General features: G+C 40.4%; 1 protein-coding gene across 1 annotated transcript in view; it reads left to right on the forward strand.

Moving 5' to 3' along the window:
• The window catches only part of LOC106869897 (lysosomal-trafficking regulator), a 189,845-nt gene that overhangs the window by 160,685 nt on the left and 4,178 nt on the right, over positions 1-24,982 (forward strand). Inside the window, exons 33-50 of the mRNA XM_014915825.2 lie at positions 476-607; positions 1,566-1,742; positions 2,294-2,370; positions 3,840-4,031; positions 5,138-5,283; positions 6,523-6,628; positions 8,184-8,245; positions 9,922-9,980; positions 10,792-10,944; positions 12,790-13,034; positions 15,310-15,376; positions 16,521-16,680; positions 17,459-17,599; positions 20,345-20,562; positions 20,728-20,913; positions 22,174-22,369; positions 23,470-23,606; positions 23,894-23,992. Of these exons, the coding sequence (XP_014771311.2) occupies positions 476-607; positions 1,566-1,742; positions 2,294-2,370; positions 3,840-4,031; positions 5,138-5,283; positions 6,523-6,628; positions 8,184-8,245; positions 9,922-9,980; positions 10,792-10,944; positions 12,790-13,034; positions 15,310-15,376; positions 16,521-16,680; positions 17,459-17,599; positions 20,345-20,562; positions 20,728-20,913; positions 22,174-22,369; positions 23,470-23,606; positions 23,894-23,992 (2,553 nt within the window). The remainder of the gene's footprint in view (positions 1-475; positions 608-1,565; positions 1,743-2,293; positions 2,371-3,839; positions 4,032-5,137; positions 5,284-6,522; positions 6,629-8,183; positions 8,246-9,921; positions 9,981-10,791; positions 10,945-12,789; positions 13,035-15,309; positions 15,377-16,520; positions 16,681-17,458; positions 17,600-20,344; positions 20,563-20,727; positions 20,914-22,173; positions 22,370-23,469; positions 23,607-23,893; positions 23,993-24,982) is intronic.

Consider the following 24,982-nt stretch of genomic DNA (forward strand, 5'->3'; position numbering starts at 1 on the left):
TTTATTCTGTTATATATATATATATATATATATATATATATATATATGAACTTAATGTATTGTTTGATACTCAGAGCAACAACATACATCTATATGAGAAATTAAATGTTTGAAGTAAACCTACATACATACACAGAGGACATTTTCTGAGGAGGTTCACTAAGGCTGAAATATGTCCAGAGTTACTTCCCCTGTGTTCCAAAATAATTAGGATAATATTACTTACTGATTAAATATATTTTTCCAGGCTGCATAATTTATTTTCTAATTAGATTTTTAATGCTCCTTACATTCAGTGTGTTAACACCAAGTAAACTAGAATTTATAACATGTTATTTATTTTTGAGGTTTGTGGTACATTTTGCGGTAATTTTTGTTGTATCTCTGTTCATTGTGTTCAGAATTGAAACCTCTTCCTGCCCTAGTCATTCAACCCCCTGAACAATCTTTCCTTTTCTTTGTTTTCCATTTTTAGACAGCACGACTCATAGTCTCTATGTTGTCTCCTGTGGTTGAGTTCTACGAACGCATTTTCGTTGTGTTTTACATGGTGAAAGAAATCAAACACCGAGAGATCTTCAAGTCAATGTTTGCTTCTAGTCCTTGGGTGAGTGACCTTTTAATCTATCCTCTCCTTCCCCCTTCCTCTTCCTGCTCCCCTTCCCTTTCTTCTCCTCCCCTCCCTTCCCATCTTCCTCTTCCCTTTCCTCCCCTTCATCTGAGTATTTCTTTCCTCCACCCTCCATTAGAGTAGCTTTTCTTCCCTTCCATCAATGGATATCTCCACACTTCCCTTTGAGTGAGTAACAAACCCCAATTCTTTGAATCAGTAACTCTAAATTCTTTCGCCAACCAACTTAATATCCTCCATGTTCCTTTGTTATCTACAAACCTTGAGCGAGTTCCTCCACATACCTTGTTCGAGTATGTCCAGAAATGCTTGAGTAACTCCACGTTCTTTAGATGAGTAACTAAACTCCTCCCGTTACTCAATGAGTAACCTACTACTCCTCATACTCCTCGAGTGACTACCTGAACTCTTCACATTTCTTTCGGTGAGTACCACTCGTCTCTGTCCTCTTTGAGGGTGAAATGCCTTTTCTATTGTTGTCTTTCCTCTTACCCCTCCTCTACGCCTTATCCCTACCCCTTTGCACCTTAGCCTCCCTACTCTCCCCACGACCCACCAACTCTTCATTCCTAATGACCCCAATTGCTCCTCTTTGAGCAAATGAAAGGCTCCCAAAGTAGTCATTTGATCTGCTAGAGATAGCAACCAAGTCTCAAATCAAACTGTACATTTTTTTTTCAAAATGAACACATTGGATGATGTAGTTCTGAGGTATACTTTGCCTAAAAAAATACTGATTGGTCTTAGCTGGAAAGCTTTCCATCATAGATCTGTGGGGTATGACCAGCCTGGGGTTAAACATCAACCCGCATTCCTACAATACCAGCCATTTTTTTTTTCTACCTCCCTCACGTCCTCTGGCTAACCACTTCTCCTTCTCCACCTCAACCAACTCTTATCAATGTTGTAAGCTCTCCCGTATGTCCCCCTACAGGTTAACAGTCTGCTGCCTTTCCTTCATGAGCTGCTGTCCTCTTACAAAGACCAAATGTCCAACAGTCAACAGGACAACATCAACTGCCTGTTTGGTTTGCTCAAGAAATCTGGGTCACGGCTGCTCTTCTCCCCGGAGATCCACAACAACACCCCGGATAAAGGCAAGTTGGAGCAGGTACGTTCCTAACGCTCTCACTATTGTAACACATCTAAAACCATCTGATACTACCATCGTACATTCATCATCACCATCACCATCATCATTTAATGTTTAATTTTTCCATGCTTGAATGGTTCAAATGGAATTTGTTGAAGTAGATTTTTCTACGTCTGGGTACTCTTCCTGTTGCCAACCCTCACCTGTTTCCAAGCAAAGTAATATTTCCAGATGGCCAGACAGGTTTCTCATGGAAGGTTGGAACTGAAGGACACTGCTGGTATGATAATGTTTGTCTACGACTATCATGCCATGTCAAGGCAAGGAAACACTAACACACACACACACACACATGACAGGCTGCTTTCAGTTTTCATCTCCCAAATCCACTCTCAAGGCTTTGGTCAGCCCAAGGCTTATAGTAGAAGACATTTGCCCAAGGTGCCTTGCTGCTGCCACCACACTACCACTGCCAAAAACACCACCACTAGAAATTCTATCATCCAGACACCCCCACCTCTCATCTGTGACCATCCCTCATGAATTCTTTTCTGTTTGTTACATTGAAGGAAATCAAAACAGTTTCAGAACAGCTGGAAGAAGAGAAGCAGGAATGGCTGAAGAGGAGGCATCAACACTTAAGCAGGTATATACCCCCACCCTCTACTCTTTCTTTCTCCTACACACACACACATATATATAAGGATAAGGGAAATTTGGGGAGGGACACATCCAGGCAATCAATACAAATTCCAAAGCAGAAAATAAAATAAATCATCATCATCATCGTCGATTAACGTCCGTTTTTCCATGCTGGCATGGGTTGGATGGTTTGACTGAGGACTAGCAAACCAGTTGGCTGCACCAGGCTTCAATCTGATCTGGCAAGATTTCTACAGCTGGATACCCTTCCTAATGCTAACCACTCTGAGAGTGTAGCAGGTGCTTTTTACGTGCCACCGGCACAGGAGCCAGTAAGGCGAGCCTGGCAGCGATCACTTTAGGATGGTGCTTTTTACATGCCACCGGCACAGGAACCAGTACGGGGGTTCTGGCGTTGGTCACGATTGGTTGGTGCTTTTTATGTGCCACCAGCACCAGAGCCAGTAAGGCGGGCCTGGCAATGAACACGTTCAGATGGCGCTTTTTACATGCCACCGGCACACGCACCAGTCAGGTGGGTACTGGCATTGGTCACAATCAGTTGGGTTTTTTTTTAAGCGCCACCAGCAAATTTATAAATCTTATCAAATTATTACCATGTAGGATTTCATCACGAAGGAAAACATCCTGATGAGTGGGGGGGCATTATGTTTCTGTATTTGGAATACTTAAAACACCATTTATACATTTATTGTACCCTTGAAACGGCTGTAGATGATATCCTTTACCTGAATTCACCTGAATCTGTATATATTTATTTTATCTACCTATTTACCCTTGAATTTTTTAATTTTGAACTCTCGTATACACATCAAATTCTTAATCGATTCAAACAGTTCATTTTGGAAGCCCTTACCTCGAATTTTTATCTCTTTATTTGTCACTCCTCCACTCAGTACCTGAACCCAACGTACATGATGCAGAGTTTTCACATGACATTTACATGTAATTTTGTTCACTGATTTATAAATTTATTTGTATATTTATTTGGTTGTGTGTTTAGAATTATGCTTTGAAATTTGTATCGATTACCTAGATGTGTTCCTTCTATAATTTCCCTTATCCTTTGATTTAGCTCACAATGTGCACTTCTTAACACAGCCCATATAATGTGAAACACTTAAAAACATACTTTATAAGAAAATTTAACTATATATATATATATATATATATCGTTGCTCTTATTTTAAACTGTCATATGTCCAAATTTGGTCAAATGCATTTTTTTTTCAATATTTATCTTTGCTTGCAATAGCCGGTTCTTTTAGTGTCAAACTATCATATCTCCAGCTGCTTCAGTTGTCAAGATATTAAAAATTGTCGAAGTGTGGTACAACAGTTCAACTATGGAATGGTGAAACTATTTTTTTGTTTTCTGAAAACCAATATTTTGTACTCAATAGGATTTAATCCTTGTTATAATTTCTTTTATTTTTTTTTTCTTCTGTTCAGGATTCTGTATATAAAAAACGAAAGCCTTATCAAGAATTTAGCTGATTCTGCAATGGAAGTAACACAACAAGTGTTCCGCATGCAAAACAAAGAGAGGAAAGAATTGGTCACCCATCTGAAACAGTCCATGACTGACCGAATCCAGATTAAAAAATCCTGGCAAGATTTAGTGCAACAACTGACCCACGAGAAGTGAGTATTAGATCTGATGTAAAGATTGTTTGCCAACATAAAATGGCAGTTCTGGTTTAGGACGAATGTTGCTGTAATTTAGCCCCAGGAGACATCGTCTCCAGTTGGCTATACAACACAATCTGTGTCCTTTTATATTTTCAACATTCATCCTAAACCAGGACTGCCATGTTATGTTGGCAAACAATCTTTACTACAAAGTACTGTTGCTGAATATATCTCATTGTGAGATTTACAAATAGTAATTTTCTAATTTATAGATCCGATACAGTTCAATATTTAAGTGATGAGGAATTATTTACATTATTTATATTAATTACATTTGACAGATATTTATCCTCATCTTGTTTGTTGTTAACTACGCCATATTCCCATGGGCATATGGTGTAGTGGTTAAGAGCATGGGCTACTAACCCCAAAATTCCGAATTCGATTCCAGGCAGTAACCTGAATAATAATAATAATAATAATAATATCGAAAAATACCTTAGGAATGAGAACCCAGGTTCGAAATTTCCCCAAGACACCTGAAGAAGGCTAACAGGTATATCAGCTGAAACATTGTGTTAACAACAAACAAGATGAGTACAAACATCCGTCAAATGTAAATAATGTATATAGATCTGATGTGTGATATTATTTGATACATTCTTCTTGGATTATAGAATTAATTTGTTGCTTGATTTAAACATCACAATGTCTGGTCCTTGGATACTTCTTGCAAAGTTCACTCTTCAAGACAGTCTCCAGTTTGAGGATGACTTTTTCACTTCCACCAGTTTCAAAATACCTAAAAATGGTCAGAAGTGCTGCTCTTTTCCTCATCACATATCATTTCACATGCTATCACATCATATCTGTTATTTAACACTTCTCACACATCATTTACTCTGTCTTAAAGTTGGGTTGAAAATTCCATTGGTATTATTGGATTTTTCAGCTGAAAACAATATTGTTACCATCTTTGAGATTTATAACTTGTATCTTTATCTTTTAAATTATTTCTTGTCTTCTATTTATTATGTCTTTTAATTAGTCAACATCCATTTCTATTTAGTTCATCCCTCTAACAGCCCCTATTGTCTTTTTATTTTCTTCTTTCTCAGGGCCATATGGTTTTGCCCCCAGTCATATCCTCGATCATGGCAGCTAGATCCAACGGAAGGACCCTGTCGAATACGAAAGAGAATGCAAAGGTGCCACTTGGGGATTTCTGAAAGATATATCAGTCCTAAATTTTGGGACAAGTTAAGTAAGTATAATTAAATCTTGGCTGTGTGATTATGAAGTTCACTTTAGAGAGGGAGTTGCGGGGAGGGGAAAGCTGTTAGTGATATAAATCTATTTTGGAAAGGGAGAAAACTCATGGGAGGTTTCGGTTATTCTGACCTCATCAGTGAACTGTACATCAGGAGTTGGCAAAGTGGTCAATATTTATTTCTTTATTGCCCACAGGGGGCTAAATATAGAGAGGACAAACAAGGACAGACAAACGGATTAAGTCGATTACATCAACCCCAGTGAGTAACTGGTACTTATTTAATCAACCCCAAAATGATGAAAGGGAAAGTTGACCTTGGCGGAATTTGAACTCAGAACGTAACGGCAGACAAAATACCACTAAGCATTTTGCCCGGAATGCTAACGATTCTGCCAGCTTGCTGCCCTATGTGGTCAATATTGACCACAAGGTTATCCAAGGAGTCAATAAACACTTGAAAAGATTCTGAGCAGGAGACCCAGGAAGACATGGGATGAAGTGGTGAAGCATGACCTTCGGACATTGGGCCTCACAGAGGCAATGACAAAAGACCGAGACCTCTGGAGATATGCTGTGACTGAGAAGACCCAGCAAATAAAGTGAGTTCACAGCTGTAAACTACACCAGTTTCGCATAACCAGCCCACTCAAAAAGTACCTTGGATCGTAGGGCGACACGCTGTGCTTGAGGAGACCTATTGAGTCAAGTACATTAAAATCAAAATGAAATCAAATGGAAATTGTAGTTGTGATCCTCGTGCCAATGGCTTTTATAAAGCACCATCCGAACATCGCTAATGCCAGCGCCGCCTTGACTGATTCCATGCCACCTGATTGTGGCCGATGCCAACCCCCTATGGTGCCTGTGCTGGTGGCCTGTAAAACAGCACCCTCTACACTCACGGAGTGGTTAGCATTAGGAAGGGCATCCAGCTGTAAAAACACTGCTAAATCAGTTTGGGGCCTCGTGCAGCCTCCTGGCTTCCCCAACCCCAGTCAAACCGTCCAACCCATACCAGCATGGAAAACAGACATTAAACGAGGATGATGATGAAATTAGAGATGTTGAAGATATCAACAATTCAGTGATATGAGAAATTTACAGTGTAGATGTTGAAGTAGTGATGAATCTCTCAGTAAATGTATCAAAATCTAGACTGATTGATGTAGGAAGATTGTCAAATATTTCCTAATTTTAATTTAATTGCCCTGTACATTTTTTCCTTTTCAGCGGCTGAAAAAGTTGATCCACCATTGCTCTTTCTGTTTGAAGATGATCACCAAACATCAGATTCTGCTGCCTTGATGTACCGACTTTACACTAGCGAGAAGATCCAGTAAGTATTGAACCCCGAAATTCTGAGAAATCCACAGATTAACAACAAATGATTCACCACTGGTGCACACACGTCACCTCACTGTTATATCTGTTAGGTTAAAATATGTCCATTATTACTGCAAAAATAATAGAGAATTAAGCAGATAATTTCATAGAATGATGTATGTATGGCTGTCGACCTTAAAGTGCAAGGGTAATTTACCTTTGCCAAACATTGAATACAGTTTATGCTATGTAAGAACGAGTAGGTGATGAGAATATATCTAATAGAACAAAGTGACACGGTTCTGTGTGTTCAGACTACCAACTTTTTATAACTGTGGGCAAGACTTTCTAGAACCTTTGAAATATAATATGGTAGGAAGCCTGCATAACTTTTTTAATGTGTGTTGTCATTCACTGATACAAACCAGCCAATGTTGATTGGTTTGTAAACATTTATGTAGGTGTTCTGTTCCCCCAGGGCCATTCATACGTTTTATGGTAATATTATTAGGCTGTAAGGCTTAACTGGAAGTCTAAGTGAAGTGGTTCAAATTGAGGCAGAGACCTACTATAGATTATCATCTATTTTATATACAGGCCGGCCTAAAAGTAGGTTTACAGTTATTCAACAATCTCTTTTGCATTCATATATTAACAGTTTAGATCTTAATTATAGACAAATATGAAACCATTATTCTATGCTAATTTAGTTAACTGTAAGATAGAAATTTAAATGTAATAAAATGTTTTAAAAGAAATTTAAAGTGCCTACGTGATAACTGTAACCCTACTTTTGGGCCATATATATTATTTTTATTATATTAAGGGCATTACTACATGTAAATGCCTCACGCTATGAGGGACTCTTAAAGTCAAAACTACTATAATAAATATACAGTGTACCAACACCGAGAGAATGCAACTTGGAAATTGTCTCTTAAAAACAGATTCAGCTGCAAATCATATGATTTCAAAGTTAGTGTACATAATCCACTTTCTAATCATCAGTGCAGGCATAATCAAGACACATAAAAATGAACAATATTCAACATACCAGACGAACACCAAATGTATCCAGCATAGTATATAGAGATGTTCACACTTATATATCTATGTAAGAGGCGGACTTTTCAAATTGCATCTTGGTACACGTGTATATTTGGAATGGGAGACAATATTGGTCTCTAAAAGATGGAGACTTTAAGGGTTACTTTTATTTTACTTGTTCCAGTCATTAGACTGAGGCCATGCTGGGGCAGTGGCTCAAAGAATTTTTAGTCAAATGAATCAACGCCAGTACTTATGCTATTGGTCTCTTTTGCTGAACTGCTAAGTTATCGTGATGTAAACACACTGACACACACACACATGACAGGCTTCTTCCAGTTTCCGTCTACCAAATCTATTCACAAGGTTTTAGTGGAAGACACCTGTCGAAGGTGCCACGCAGTGGGACTGAACCCAGAACCATGTGGTTGGGAAGCAGGCTTCTTAGCAGACAGACAGACAGACACACTGATATTTTATATTGTTTGAAGTAAATGTTTGATCTTATTTCTTTGTCTTAGGTTCACCTGTGGTTGTACAACCGTATCCCCGTCATCGGAAAGTAAAGGAGAGCTACTGATAGGTAAAGCCATTTCCTTCCATCATCATTCAGTATTGTCACAGCTCTTCTCTTCAGTCATCAGTCAAACGTTGTCGGTTTGACTGATGACTGAAGAGAATGTTTGAATGAGTTCTACAGACGTAAATTAAGGTGGTATAGCATATTGCCAGGTGTGAAGGACTGGCAAAGACAACCCGGTAAAGCCCTGTGCCAAAAAAGAGAGCAAGGGAGCCTCTACGTGGTTGTTCAATTTGCTCAAAATAGCAGCCAAATTCCTGTCAAATCATGTTATTGTTTTTGAATAGAATGGATGCATTATACAATCAATATAGTCTCTGATATACTGAAAGACAGGATGGTCATAGCTGGTGTACCTTTGACCGTTGGTCTTTTTGATCAAGGTGAATCTGGGGCTAAACAAGATAATATGTAAATAAATGCTAAACTCCAAAACTGCAGCTGTCATGTGTGCAGCTGCACCATGCAATTAACTGCTACTTAATTAGGGTTAATGAGCTCCCGACATGGTGTTCATGAGATTAGTACATGCTGTTTCTGTGTAGTTACCCTGTATTACTGTGTATTCACACACACACGTACACACACACACACACCACTCTCATGCATACACATACAAACACCTAAGAGACCTAACAAGAGAAAATCTCTATATTCGAGTGAGCTCATTGCCAGTGCCGCTGGACTGGCTCCTGTGCAGGTGGCACGTAAAAGACACCATTTTGAGCGTGGCCGTTGCCAGTACCGTGTGACTGGCCCTCGTGCCGGTGGCATGCAAAAGCACCCACTACTCTCTCGGAGTGGTTGGCGTTAGGAAGGGCATCCAGCTGTAGAAACTCTGCCAGATCAGATTGGGGCCTGGTGCAGCCATCTGGTTCGCCAGTCCTCAGTCAAATCGTCCAACCTATGCTAGCATGGAAAGCGGACGTTAAACGATGATGATGATTGCTCAGCCTGGAAGAAATAGCAGTCAAATCTGTCTCAAACTGCATTTATCATCTTGAAAAAGAGACGGACACATTCAATATTATGTTGTTCCGAGATAACCTAAAAGAGAAAGATTTTCACTGCTAGAATGCTTTTTTTGACCAAACAGACCTGGGGCTAAACACCAATATACACATGGGTAGTCATTCGAGCCTTACGGAGGAGATGACAAAGGGCCAAGGTACCTGGTGCCTTGCTGTATTCAAGAAAACCCCTCGTCCACAGCAGAATTGTTGATGCAGCTTCTTCTGCTGAAGAGGATTGACCTACAAGAGCCCTGTGTTGGTGCCACATAAAGGTACTGGTGTTGGTGCCGCGTAAAAAGCACCCAGCACATTCTGTAAATTGGTTGGTGTTAAGAAGGGCATCCAGCTGTAGAAACCATGCCAAAACACCGGGATCGAGAGAGACAGAATAATGCAGAGGGTTAGGCCATAGACACGAGGTAGATAGGGAGAGAATATTCTTTAGGGATTTCTGTCACATAGTTTGAGAGAATGATAGTAATTGAATCATAGAGGGACTAGACCCAGAACACGAGGGGGATTCAGACTGGAGCCTGGTGCAACTCTCTCTGGCTGGTCAAGCCATCCAACCCATACCAGAATAGAAAACAGACTTATGATGATGATGATGATACACTCACACACACACGTATGTATACTAACCTATTTCCTGTTGTATTATTTCAGGTGAACGAAATGTCTACTTTGTGGCTGATGTGGCTGTATCTGACATGAATTATACTCAGGTAAGAACAACCTCCTACTCTCCCTCCTTACTCTCCCTCCTTACTCTCCTCACCCACTTTCTTCCATCATGGCAACTATGACCGTAACTTTAATCACATGTGTAATAATCCTTCCTACTGAAGGCATAAGGCCTTGAAATTAGGAGGGAACCAATCGATTAATTTTGAGGGAGGGGACTAGTCGATTAATTTTGAGGGAGGGAGCCAGTCAATTAATTTTGGAAGAGGGAACTGTAATCGACTATTCCCCTGCCCCAGTGTATCACTGGTACTTAATTTATCAACCCCAAATGATGAAAGGCAAAGTCAACCTCGGCGGAATTTGAACTCAGAACCTAAAGACGGATGAAATGCTGTTAAGCACTTTGCCCGACGTGCTAACGATTCTGGCAGCTTGCCACCCTCAGCATATGTAATAACAGCACATGCTTCCCATGTGATTCTGGGTTCAGTTCCACTGCATGGCACCTTGGGCAAGATGCTGTTACAAATTGTAACAAAGATTGTAACACAGTCTTTAAAGTAGATTACAGGGTTGTCTTAAAAATGTAGGAATATATTGCACACTTCGGTCTTGGATATAATATTTCTGAAAATAAGGTATGTTGGTCATGGCTGGAACGTCAGTCTATAAATATTTAAAGGGTTGAAAGTTAAAAGCTTTGTTGGTTGTTCTTCCTCCTTGGCAGTAATTCCATTTTATGTGTAGGATTTTGGTTATGAGGGAATTGAGATAACTTTTTTGAAGGCTAATTATGATTCTGTTCTTATGATTTAAAACTAATTATGAATTCTTGATAATCTCTAACAGGTGTTGCTTGGCAACAAAGATCAACTCTCCATGACGTGGCCACAGATGGATATCAAAGAATTTCTTCCACGTTGGTACCAACTAAAAGACGTTGGCCTTGAAATCTTTTTAACAAATGGCAAAACCTGTTTACTGGCATTCAGTTCTACAGAGGTAAGTCCTTATATCGTCGCCATTGTTTTCATTTGACTTTGGTTAGCTTCGCTGATGGTCAGAAGATGTTTTGGTACCCCCACTCTTCCTCAGTAAAATGGAAGGGTCAAGTTTTTAACACATCCTGCTATTGATGTCTTGTCTGTATTTCAAATTTATGGTGTGGAGAAACCATTTTTATTTTTTAGCACAGTCTGGGCCTCCACTTCAGGCACTTATCCTAAATATTTGTAAAGAACTTAGCTAGGTGGTGTGTGTGTGTGTTAGTGTATATCTAATTAATGGATTCCAACTTGACAGAGGTTTCCATACTACAGCAAATGTATCATTTGTTGTTGTATAAAGCAAGTTTTTAGAAGCTATGAACTATGACTTGGTATCCCCAGCTGCCAATGGTTTGAGACATCATTCTTAGCCCAATGGTGTGTTGTTTTCAAACATAATGTCCATAAGGAGACAATTCCCATATCATATATCTTTTCATGTTTGAGTGTGCATCATCATCGTTTAACGTCCGCTTTCCATGCTGGCATGGGGTTGGACGCTTTGATTGAGGACTGGCGAGCCAGAAAGCTGCACCAGGCTCCAATCTGATCTGGCAAAGTTTCTACAGCTGGACGCCCTTCCTAACGCCAACCACTCCGAGAGTGTAGTGGGTGCTTTTACATGCCACCGGCACAAGGGCCAGTCACACGGTACTAGCAACGGCCACACTCAAAATGGTGTTTAAACATGTTAAATCTTATACACACCTATATCGCATTCAGCACTGCTTCGTGCTCCTCTAATTAATTCCAGCTTGGCAAAGCTCTGCACACACCAGCAAATGTATCATTTGCTGTTCTGATATAGAAACAAACTATTATTGGCTGTGAATTACAACTTGGGATCTGTAGCTGACAATGCACAACAATACAGGAATGCATGTGTCCTCTGGTCCAATGGCATCGTTCATACCTCAACAATGTGTCTTTCATTTGTTGTCTACAACCCTTTAGCATTCAAATTACTCTGTCAAATGTATTGCTTTTTTATTCACATTGTTTTGAATTAATCATGCATTATCTTGTAAATTCAAGATTTTAATTGTGTGATTGTTTATTTTTAGAATGGCATTGAAGGGTAGGTGTGAGAGGTTAAATCTGGCCACTTACAACATAAAATAAGAGAATATTTGGGCCAGATATGGTTAGTTTAAATGCCAAAGGGATAAGGAGAGTTTCTCTGTCTTGAGACAATTTCTGCTGTGTATGTCTCTCCATGTCTGAGTGTACCTGGACCTATTAAATATAATTATACACACCTATATTGTATTTGTGTATGAGAGATTCTGACGTGGTTGAGGTTTAACTCATGTAGTATGAGCTAGGTGGGAGTTTTATGAAGGAAGGATTTGGGAAAAATGTATGGCACAGTTGTAGGGTCAGACAGCATTATAATGATGAGAGGGACACTTTGGCAGGCGTTGTTTATAGTTTGATAGTTCTGAGAAACAGAAATTGTAGCTGTAAAGATGGATGAGATACAGACAAGACACTGCAGATTGTGGGGTCATGTTTGTGGCAGCCCTCTTTTGTTTTGGTCCTACAGCCAAATGTGTCGCTCCATCTTTTAAGACAGCAGGGTCTGATTTGAGAGAATTTTGCTGCTATTTTCACCTTTTAGATGACCACATAGTGACCTCTTTGTTGGCTCCAGTAATTTAATGGTCATCTTATGTAGGATTAGTTGAAAGGCAACAAATAATCAATGTTGAGGTATTTTTTTGCCCCATGAAGTGGACATTTAGGGTTTGAGAGGGGGGGGTGTTCTATTGTTTAATTCTTTTTGTTTGTTTGTTTGCAGGAACGCAATCAAACCCTGAAGCAGCTTGAAAACGTGGAACTTCCCAATTTGGTGAAAGGTGAGAACATGTCCAGTATCCAGCAACTGTGGGGAAGTGGACGCATGACAAATTTTGAGTATTTGACTCTGTTGAACAAGATCGCTGGCCGATCCTTCAATGACCTTATGCAATATCCCATCTTCCCATTCATTATCAGAAATTACGAGAACGAAGAATTAGATTTGTCTAATCAATCCCTCTATAGGTAAGTACAACTTAGATGACTACTACTACTACTACTACTACTTTTCCTTCATCATCATCATCATCATTATTATTATTCTGGTGTTATTATTATTATTTGATGCAAACACACAGCTTATTTTGCTGGGTATGATGGAAAGTGTCAGGCGCCCACAGCCAATAGACTAAGGTGACACTTTTTTACAGGTATAACGGAGAAAGAAGATACAAACAATAAGTTTTGGGTAAGTTGAACAAGCTACAATTTCTTCGTCTCGTTATCAAAATACGAATTGTCAAAAGAGAATAATGGTTATATTACGGCCTGGAACAAGGATTTAAATGACTTCAGTTCTGATGGTTCTGTTGATGTGGCTAATGGTCTGCTGTCTGTTGTGGTAACGATGAAGACCAGAGAAGGCTGGTTGAAGAGAGCTGTGTGACAGACTGGATTTCTGGTTGATCGATGCTGGTCCAAAGAGACGTGGCGTGTGGTCAATGGCTGATGCCAAAGACCAAGCGAAGCAGAACACAAGGGCTTTTATAACCCTGGGTAGGCTCCAGAGACAAAGTGATCTTTTCCGCATTGAAAACAAACTGTTGCAAACACGCGATTGGACAGTTAGTAACTGACCAATACATGCAACTAGTTTGGCAAGCCACTGGATCATGTGACCAGATGGAAAGAAAACGTCTGGTGAGCCCATTCTGTGGTATTTAAGCTTAAACAACCAAACATAATAAAAGCATTACACACTTCTGCTACACTGGTCGTGCTTCAAGAACCCTGCGAAGAATTCTTGCAGCTCCAAGCAATGCTGACTTTTGTAGGTGTTCTACCATTGCTTTTGTACCAACCCTTTTGAACCATAATGCTAGTTGGGTTATTATTATTATTATGATTATTATTATCATGCCTTTGCACAGTTTCTAATGCTGGAGATGTACTACAGTGTCAGCTGTTCACTACCAGTGAACTAAGGTAACACCTCTTATTTTTCGAGCACCTTCCGGAGTATTCGAGCGGTTCCAAGCAGTGCTGTTTTCTGTAAGTGCTCCACCCTTATTGCAGCCCCTATTTGTTCCACGTACTTCGCGAGATTTTTACTCGCTGTTCCCAGGGCTCCGACAATTATTGGTATTACTACCACCTTTTTCGTTAACCACAACTGCTTAACTTCCCAAGCTAACCTGTCATATCTCTCGACTTTTCTTTCTTCCTTATCACATACCTTGTTGTCAGCTGGAAATGCTATATCTATGATCCAACATAGTTTGCTTTCATTCTCAATTAATACTATGTCTGGCTTCCTATTCTCTATCTCATGGTTGCACTGAATCATAAAATCCCATAGGATCTTTGCATTATCATTTTTGATGATGCCTTCAGGTTTGTAGTCGTACCAATTTTTTGCTCTGTCAAGTCCATACTTGTTGCAGAGTGTCCAATGGACAAGCCTGGCTATATTGTCATGGTGTCTCTTATATTTCTTCTGGGCTAGTGACGTACATTGGCTGGTAATATGCCATACGGTTATTATTATTATGTCCACAGATTCTGCACTTATTATTATTATTATTATTATTATTATTACTATTGTGATCACTGGTGCATTGGACAAAATGTTCAGAGCTGTTTTTCCTGACTCTGAGTTTAGATCCTGCCAAGGTCAACTTGGCCCTTCATCTCCCTGGGGTTGATAAAATAAAATACCAGACAGGTACTGGGGTCAGTGGTATTGACCCTAACCATCTTCCCCTCAAAATTGCCTAAATTAGAAATCATTATAATTATTATTATTATTAATTTTATTTAAAATGGTGAGCTGGCAGAACCTCGTTAGAGCAAGGGAAGGAATGCTTTGTGGTATTTGTCCTGGTTCTTTACATTTTGAGTTCAAATCCTTGCAAGGTCAACATGGCCTTTCATCCCTCTGGGGCTGATAAAACAAAGTACCAGTCAAGTACTTGAGTCACTGTAATCACGCAAACTTTCTCCCCTCAAATTTCTAGTCTTGAGGGGAGGGCATTGCAGGATTGGTAATGTATATGTTTGATGACAGTGATGTCATGTTGTTTTTGATGAAGATGATGATGATGATGTCAAGTTTGGTGATAATGGTGTTATGTTTGATGACGGCTGTAATAAATGATGATGAATTGCGTCGTGTATGATGGCAACTCCTGTACGATGACAAGTGCGTCATATTTGATGACGACATCCTGTGTATATCTTATTATTTAATCAACCAGTTATTTTTTCTAATGTTCTGTTATCTTCATCCCGCATTTTCCAGAGACTTATCAAAACCCATTGCTGTGCAAGACAAATCTAGAGAAAAGAAATACATTGAAAATTATCAGGTAAATATCTTTTGTTTTACAAGATTTTTGAGTTCTATATTTAAGAGACGAGGAATTATGTACATTATTTACATTTGATGGATATCTGTCCTCATCTTGTTTTGGCTGATAGACCCTCCAGCCTTCATCAGGTGTCTTGGGGAAATTTCGATCCTGGTTTCTCATTCCTAAGGTATTTTTCGATGTTATCATTATTATTATTATTAAGGTCATTGCTTGTAATCGAACTCGGAATCTTGAGGTTAGTAGCCCACGCTCTTAACCACTATGCCATATGCTTATGGACCCATGGGCATATGGCATAGTAGTTAAGAGCGTGGGCTACTAGCTCCAAGATTCCAAGTTCAATTCCAGCCAATGACCTGAATAATAATAATAATAATAACATTGAAAAATACCTTAGGAATGAAAACCCAGGTTCGAAATTTCCCCAAGACACCTGATGAAGGCTGGAGGGTAGCATTCTTCCCTTTCATGGGACTGTGGAAGAGGTAGACCCAGGAAGACATGGGATGAGGTGGTGAAGCATGACCTTCGAACATTGGGCCTCACAGAGGCAATGACAGGAGAGCAGGACCTTTGAATATATGCTGTGATTGAGGAGACCCAGCAACTAAAGTGAGATCACAGCCACACATGTCCAGCCATGTTAAGAGAACCCCTGATGCATCGGGCGATATGATATGCTTGAGACGACCTGTTGAGTCAAGTAAAACCAAGATCATAGCTGTGGCCAGTGCCCCCTGACTGACTTCTGTTCCGGTGGCATGTATAAAGCACCATCCAAATGTGGTCGATGCCAGGTCCACCTGACTGGCTCCCATGTCAGTGGCAAGTAAAAAGTACCTACCACACTCTCGTAGTGGTTGGCGTAGGGAAGGGCATCCAGCTGTAGAAACCTTGCCAGATGAGACTGGAGCCTGGTGCAGCCTTCTGGTTCTCCAGACCCCAGCCAAACCATCCAACCCATGCCAGCATGGAAAACAGACTGACTAAATTCTTATTCTTCTTCCAAAGCTACCAAAAACACCAAACATTCTCCTCTTAATTATTCTACTTTGTGAATTTCTTATCTTTACCCAACACAGACCAGCACTGATTTCTTTGGATTTTACCAATTCCACTTTACAATTCTATGTTTCAGTACTTAAAGCAAGAATATGAGAAATTCCTGTCAAAGAATGATGAGACTTTCTACCGTGTGGCACCATACCATTATGGTAGCCATTACTCAAACAGTGGAACTGTTCTGCATTTTTTAGTCCGCTTGCCGCCTTTTACCAAAATGTTCCTCAACTTCCAAGGTAAGTCTTTACTCCATCCCAAACGATTTCTTCAGAAGTCTGTGACTTATTCTGGTCTTTGTTTTGCAAAAATTTAAACTCAGTTAACTTTGGACTGGAAGAGTTTATTTCTTTACATATTCTTGGAGAAGGGATCGTCATCATCATCATCATTGCCAACACCATCATTACTATCATCACCACTATTACCATCATCATCATCATCACCATCATTATCATCACCATTATCATCACCACCACCACCATCATCATTACCATCATTATCATCACCACCACCATCATCATCATCATCATCATCAACACCACCATCACCACCACCGTCATCATCATCATCATCATCAACACCACCATCACCACTACTACCATCATCATCATTGTCGTCATTTGTTGGAATCATTTGACAGGAGCTTGCAAGGCCAGGAACTGTATGAAGGCCCCTTTTGTTTGTTTTGGCATGGTTTCTGTGACTGGATGCCCTTCCTAGTGCCAACCACTTTACAGAGTGTACTGGGTACTTTTCATGTGGCACCAGCACTGACAGGGTCACCAAGCAACTTGCAAGACAAAACCCCCTCAACTTGAGAAGGGGAGAGCAGTATTAAGGGAAATGGTTTGTGCCAGTTGAGAGATTTAAGGCACAGAGGGGACAGATACAGGGGGTCTTAGTGTAGAATAGATACAAACTTATAAATCAAAATCATTGACTAATAACTGATTGTATCCGTGTAAGATTGAATCAAAGATGTTTATTAATGCCATAACTTTATCTCATTTACAGATAACCATTTTGATCTGCCTGACCGAACATTTCACAACATGGCCATTACGTGGAAACTATCCAGTTATCAGTCAATAAGTGATGTTAAAGAACTCATTCCGGAGTTTTTCTTCCAACCAGAGATGTTTCTAAACTCAGAAGGTAGGAAATGTCTGAACAATTGGTCAGTGATATTTTTTTTCAGTCGTCGCCTTCCCGGTACTCATGCCAGTGACACGTGAAAAGACATTTGAGCGAGGTTGTTCCAGTGCCGCTGGACTGGCTCCTGTGCAGGTGGCATGTAAAATACACCATTTTGAGCGTGGCTGTTGCCAGTACCGCCTGACTGGCTTTCGTACTGGTGGCACGTAAAAGCACCCACTACACTCTCGGAGTGGTTGACATTTGGAAGGGCATCCAGCTGTAGAAACTCTGCCAAATCAGATTGGAGCCTGTTTGCAGCCATCTGGTTCACCAGTCCTCAGTCAAATCGTCCAACCTATATAAAATAAATGCGCCCTTTTAAAGCCTACCCAGGCTCATGGGCCCGGTTTCCCGGTTTCTATGGCGTATGTGTTCCCCATCTGGACGGGACGCCAGTCCATCGCAGCGTTACTCATTTTTGCTAGCTGAGTGGACTGGAGCAACGTGAAATGAAGTGTTTTGCTCAAGAACACAACTTGTCGCTCGGGCCAGGAATTGAAACCACAATCTTTACGATCATGATGCTGACACCCTAACCACTAAGCCATGCGCCTCCACCGTCCAACCTATGCGAGCATGGAAAGCGGATGTTAAACGATGATGATTGCTATTTCTAGCAAGTCAAGAAACTGTATAAAACAGAAGTTCTTAAACGTTTTTTTGCCTATGGAATCCTTTGCTTCCTGTTTTACTCAGGTGGACCCCTGCACCCATTCAGTGTTTAAAAAAATCCTATCATATTTTCATAATTAAATATTATTAGGAATTGTGTAGAGGTAGACCCAGGAAGACATGGGATGAGGTGGTGAAGCATGATGCATAATCTTCAAACTTTGGGCCTCACAGAGGCAATGACTGGTGACCGAGACCCTTGGCGATATGCAGTGCTTGAGAAGCCCTGTCAAGCCAAGGGAAATTGTAGTCAAGGCTGATGCTGGTGTCATGTAACTGGCATGTAAAGAGCACCTTTTGTGCGTTGGACCTCCCAGAAGCAAAGTGGCCAGTGGCACGTGAAAAGGTCCCTTTGAGTGTTGGGCCTCACGGAGACAATGACAAATGACTGAGACCTTGGCATTATGTTGTGCTTGAGAAGAAGACCCATCAAGCCGAGCAAAATCACAGTCGTGGCAGATACTGGTGTCACACAAATGGCACCTGTGCCAGTGGCATGTAAAAGCACTCATTACAGTCTCGGATTGGTTGGCATTAGGAAGGGCATCCAGCCATGGAAAGCCATGCCAAATCAGACTGGAGTTTGGTGCAGCCTTCCAGCTTACCAACCCTGGTCAAACTGTCCAACCCATGCCAGCATGGACAACAGAGACGTTAAATGATGATGATGTGTGCAAAAAAAAATTTTTTAATATTTTTTATATTGTAGAAGTACAACCAATTTAATGCACATAAATTTTAACAACAAAATCTTGCATGGACCCTGAAGGGCCGTGTGAACCCCAGTTGAGAACCACCAGTGTGGAGCAATGGTTCTTATAGTCTCGGGTCACATTCCTCCCCTTATAATCCCACCTATTCTCAATCCCCCCCCCCTTTTCACTTCTCATCAAATAATTGAATGGTTTGAAACTGGATGAAGTCTAAAACAGCAGAATTTTTATCAACTGTTCACTTGTGATCATCTTTATACTTGTACATATTGGCAATCCATTTGAATAAATGGACACGGACACACACATACATATAGAGTTAAAGGCGGTGAGCTGGCAGAAACGTTAGCACGCCGGGCAAAATGCTTAGCGGTATTTCATTTGTCTTTATGTTTTGAGTTCAAATTCCGCCGAAGTTGACTTTGCTTTCATCCTTTTGGGGTTGATGAATGAAGGTTATGCCCCAGCATGGCTGCAGTTGACTGAAACAAGTAAAAGACAAATATATACTATTAACTTACAAAATTACTATTTTTAAATCTCACAACGAGAGATATTCAGCAACAGTACTTTGGAGTAAAGATTGTTTGCCAACATAACATGGCAGTCCTGGTTTAGGACAAATGTTGCTGTAATTTAGCCCCAGGAGACATCGTCTCCATCTGGCTACACATCATGATCTGTGTCCTTATATTTTCGAACAAGGGAATCTAGCACCCCCACTCAGTTCAAAACAATATCTGTGTCTCGCGACTTCTGGGTTATTTCCCTTCATCAGCACAGAATAATTGTTCGGCTAGAGGTGGCACTGCCAAATTCCCATTCGAAATATATAGTTTTTAAAGTGACAACTAGTCACTGATCCATCAATTAGAAAATTACTATTTGTAAATCTCACAACGAGAGATATTCAGCAACAGTACTTTGGAGTAAAGATTGTTTGCCAACATAACATGGCAGTCCTGGTTTAGGATGAATGTTACTGTAATACTATTAACTTGTTTGAAAATCTTTCATAAACTACCAAGGTCTCCAGAAGTTGCATCTAACTCCATTCTCAGCTGTGTTGAGTTAGAACGATATCACATCTGGGATAGGTTCCTCATCCTTTCAAAGCTAACTTCCCTCGTATGATCTCATACTTGTCCCACACTACAATTAGTGAACAAAACCATTTAGAATTAACACCTTCCCCATTCACCAGTCCCACCCACACTGATATGTTGCGTAATTACTGCTGTGTGTTGTTTTATCTTCATTTGGTTTGTGTTAAAAGTTTAACGTGTTTAATTTTTGGACCTGAATTTCTTGTTAATAGGATTTGATTTTGGAACGAAACAAACTGGTGACCTTGTGTGGGACGTCCAGCTTCCAAGTTGGTGCCAGGGCAATGCACGTTTGTTTGTTTTGATTCATCGACAAGCCTTAGAATCTCCATATGTCTCAGAAAATATCCATCGGTGGATTAACTTGGTCTATGGTTACAAACAACAGGGAGATTCAGCTGTCCAGGCCATTAATGTCTTTCACCCAGCTGTGAGTATACCGTTTGGCATTTCTTGACCATTCCACTGCCCATACCATCTTCCACATTCTCTCACACGTGCCTGTTCTACTCCCCACCCATAGTTTTCTGTTTGTCCCCTCCCCCCCAATTGTCTCCCTATTTTCATGTTGTTATTTTTTTTCCTTCTTCAACAGACGTATTTTGGTGTTGATGTGGACAGTGAGAAGGACCCAGTCCACCGACAAGCCTTGATAACCATGATCAAAACGTATGGTCAGACCCCAAAACAACTGCTACGGACACCACACCCCCAACTCCCTCCCTATCTTCTCACACAGATATTTCCTAGTTTAGCAAATGTTGGCAAACCCACAACAATGGTAAGTTCCTTGGTTTTTTTTTTGTTGCGTTCCTTGTTTGTTTTTGTTGTTGTGTGCCATCAAGAGATAACTGGATATGACATGGCATGCGTGAAGATTAAGGCACCGGATTGCTGATTCTGTAGTTTTAACCCTCTAGCATTTAAACTGACCATATCCAGACCAAACATTCTGCCTTGTTTTATGATCAAAACAGCCAGATCCATCCTGTCATACCTACCCTACAATGTCATTCTAAAAATAAACGATTGCATCATTGAAATCTCAAAGCTGTGAGATAATCTTTTCTACTCTAGGCACAAGGCCCAAAATTTTAGGGGAGGGGGCCAGTTGATTAGATCGACCCAGTACGCAACTGGTACTTAATTTATTGAACCTGAAAGGATGGAAGGCAAAGTCAACCTCGGTGAAATTTGAACTCAGAACGTAAAGACAGACGAAATACCACTAACTATTTCACCCGGCGTGCTAACATTTCTTATTTCTTTACTGCCCACAAGGGGCTAAACATAGAGGGGACAAACAGAATGTAATGGCAGATGAAATACCGCTAAGCATTTCGCCCGGCGTGCTAATGTTTCTGCCAGCTCGCTGCCTTAAAGCTATGAGATAATGCATGATTAATTCGAGACAAAGTGATTAGGTGTTACATTTGACAGAGTAATCTGAATGCTGAACAGTCAAGTTCAAATCTTGCTTTAGACGTTGAAATCATTAAGCAGGCTACATAACATCAATTGGGTCAGTTTGCCTGACTGACAACAGGTTCCACTTCTTGTTGCCATCAGTAACAGACTAACATTGTAACATGCTGCTCGTGTTCAACCGGGGGGGGGGGGGAATATTGTCCTACTTGGAAACAGGTGAAGGTTAGTGACAGTAAAGACATCCTGCCATAGAATATCTGCTTTAATGAATTCCATCTGACCCATGCAAACACAGAAAAGTGGACGTTAAAATCATCATCATCATCATCATGTAATGTTTGTTTTCCATGTTGGCATGGGTTGGACGGTTTGACAGGATCTGATAAGGTCAGGAGCTACATCGGGTTCCATTTTTTGTGTTGGTTTGGTTTCTACAGCTGGATGCCTGTCCTAACACCAACCACTTTACAGAATGGCCATAACAAAATAGCACAAATGATGATAATGTGTATATGTATGTTTACATGTATGGTATGTATATATATATATATGTGTGTGTGTGTGTGTGTGTGTGTAAAAGCTATGTAATATTTCTGTGTCGTTTCTGTTACAGATCTCCAGTTTAAGTTGTGTTAAAGGTTTAAACTGGGGAGACTATGTCGGTTCCCCAGACTGCCCCCCTCCTGCTGTGATACACCGAAAAGAGACTAGATCTGTTGCTGCTGTTAAACTTATCGCCCTCCAGACAGGAGAGGTATTTGGAATCCGAAACGAAAGTTGTCTTCTAACCATGTGTAGCAAAGACCGAGGTAATTACTGGGTTTTTAAAAACTTTTTTTTATGTTTCAGTTATTGGACTGTGGCCATGCTGGGGCACCAACTTAAAGGATTTAGTCGAACAAATTGATACCAGTACTTATTTTTTTAACCTGGATTGTGCAACGAGATTCAAGTATCTTTCCACAGCCATTATGCTTCATATTGTTTAGAGAAGTCTTTGGAGTGTCTAGATATCAAGGTGCTTTAACATAGAACCACCCGTGGTTCAATGTTACAGCACTTCCTGTTTTAAAGTGACTTAAATTAAAACCTTCTTTAATAATGAGTCATTTTATTAAAGCTTTTATTTTAAAAATCAAAAGGCAGTGTATTTCAATAGAACGCATCATCGTCGTTGTCAGGCAGCATGGTGACAAAAAGCTTTTGCATCAAAAGTGCACAGGAGTGGCTGTGTGGTAAGTAGCTTGCTTACCAACCACATGGTTCCGGGTTCAGTCCCACAGTGTGGCACCTTGGGCAAGTGTCTTCTACTATAGCCTTGGGCTGACCAAAGCCTTGTGAGTGGATTTGGTAGACAGAAACTAAAAGAAGCCCGTCGTATATATATATATATATATATATATATATGTGTGTGTGTGTGTATATGGTTGTGTCTGTGTTTGTGCCCCCAACTTCGCTTGACTAAAGGCAGTGTTCCAGCATGGCCACAGTCAAATGAGTGAAACAAATAAAGGAATAAAAGAATTATGTTCCAAACGTCAGCTTAATTAGTTTAATAAAAACGTTTTTTTTTTAATGAAACTCTTCATTATTTTCAAAATTAAAACCAAATTGAAACAAAAGGTTTAATTCCACACCAAAACAATGTCTGCGTAGTCTTTTACTTTGTCAGTATTTGGCGTCAGATCTCACCTTTAACAATGCCTTCTCTGATCTATTCTACAGGGTGTCCACAAAGTCTGGGTACATGGGGATTAACACATACTCTAAGAAATTATTATTTCTGATATTTAATTGTTTATGTTATGATTTTATTTACTCCATGTACCCAGACCTTGTGGACACCCTGAATTTAGAAATCAAACCAACAACCAACTACATTCTTCTCTCTCTCTATTTCTTGTCACAGGTGTTATTGGTATAAATACCACTGATGTGATATGGGCCGCTATACTTAGTTGGAAACATCCGGATGGTATTCTTCGTATTACAAATAATCCTGATAGAAGTCCAGTCAACTTCCTTCAAGTCAGTCCTTATGATCAGGTCAGCTCAACACTCTCCCTAATTAACAATCTATCATCTTCATCATTGCATTCTTTTCTGTTGATTGCATTAACAGTGCTCATATCATTTTCATTGTCTACCACTGGCCCCTTTCCATCAATGGTGCTACTACAATTGTTAATGGTTTCTATCACGGACCCCTTCCATTTATAATATCTATCACTCACCCTCTTTTTATTGTCTACAACTTTCCCCCCTCCCTTCCTGGTGTTTACAATTGTCCCCCCTTCCATTAACAGCCTCTACCTCTGTCTCCTCTTTTTCAGACCACTTGTATAGCATCTGTTCCTGACTGTCGTTTATTGTTTATTGGAGGCAGAGCTGGTGTGATAACAGTGTACACTACCCTGCACAATACAGCAAAGGTAAGTAACACCACCAGGGTGTGTGTGCCAGTGGCATGTAAAAAGCACCAACCAAACATGGCCAATGCCAGTACCCCCTGACTGGCCCCCTTGCCAGTGGCACATAAAAAGCACCATCCGACGTGGTTGATGCCAGGTTCACTTGACTGGCTCCCATGTCAGTGGCATGTAAAAAGCACCAACCAAACATGGCCAATGCAAGTACCCCCTGACTGGCCCCCTTGCCAGTGGCATGTAAAAAGCACTATCCGAATGTGATCGATGCCAGGCCCGCCTGACTAGCATGTAAAAAGCACCCGCTACACTCTTGGAGTGGTTGGCCTTAGGAATGGCATCCAGCTGTAGAAATACTGCCAGATCAGATTGGAGCCTGGTGCAGCCATTGGCTCTCCAGACCTCAGTCAAACTGTCCAACCCATGCCAGCATGGAATGCAGACGTTAAATGATGATATATACACACACACACACACAAGAGTTAAGGAATGGAGTAGATAAGATCTGGGCTACATATGTTTCACAGCGAGTGGAACCTCAGAAGTGGTAAATATCCAGGTAAGGTGTATACTGCAGGCTACTCTTCAGGCTGAGAATATCTTGGTTAAATGTAAGTTTACTTTGCTGCAAGGAAGTACATGTTAACCCATGGAAGATGCACAACCTTCCGTCTCAATAAACCACTATTGTCTCTGAAAGATGTTTTTTTTATATCTACTACGGATTGCTTGAAGCTAACTTTCTTCCTACACCTCAATCCCTGGATCTTTATATATATATATATATTTAAACACAAAAGAGGCGAGCCTTAACAGGTTGCCTTACATACTAGAAGGAACAGTCAAAAAGTCCAGTTAAGAGCAATTTCGAAAGGAATGAAAAATAAAAACATTTCCCGTGTTTTACAGCCGGACCTTTGGTTTCGAACTTTAATTAACAAATAAAATAAAGTGCAAGGCGAAGTTCTCATCAGTGGATAGGCCAAAACATTAACA

This window comes from Octopus bimaculoides, chromosome 1, assembly GCF_001194135.2.
Source record: "Octopus bimaculoides isolate UCB-OBI-ISO-001 chromosome 1, ASM119413v2, whole genome shotgun sequence".
Taxonomy (NCBI): Eukaryota; Metazoa; Mollusca; class Cephalopoda; order Octopoda; family Octopodidae; genus Octopus; species Octopus bimaculoides.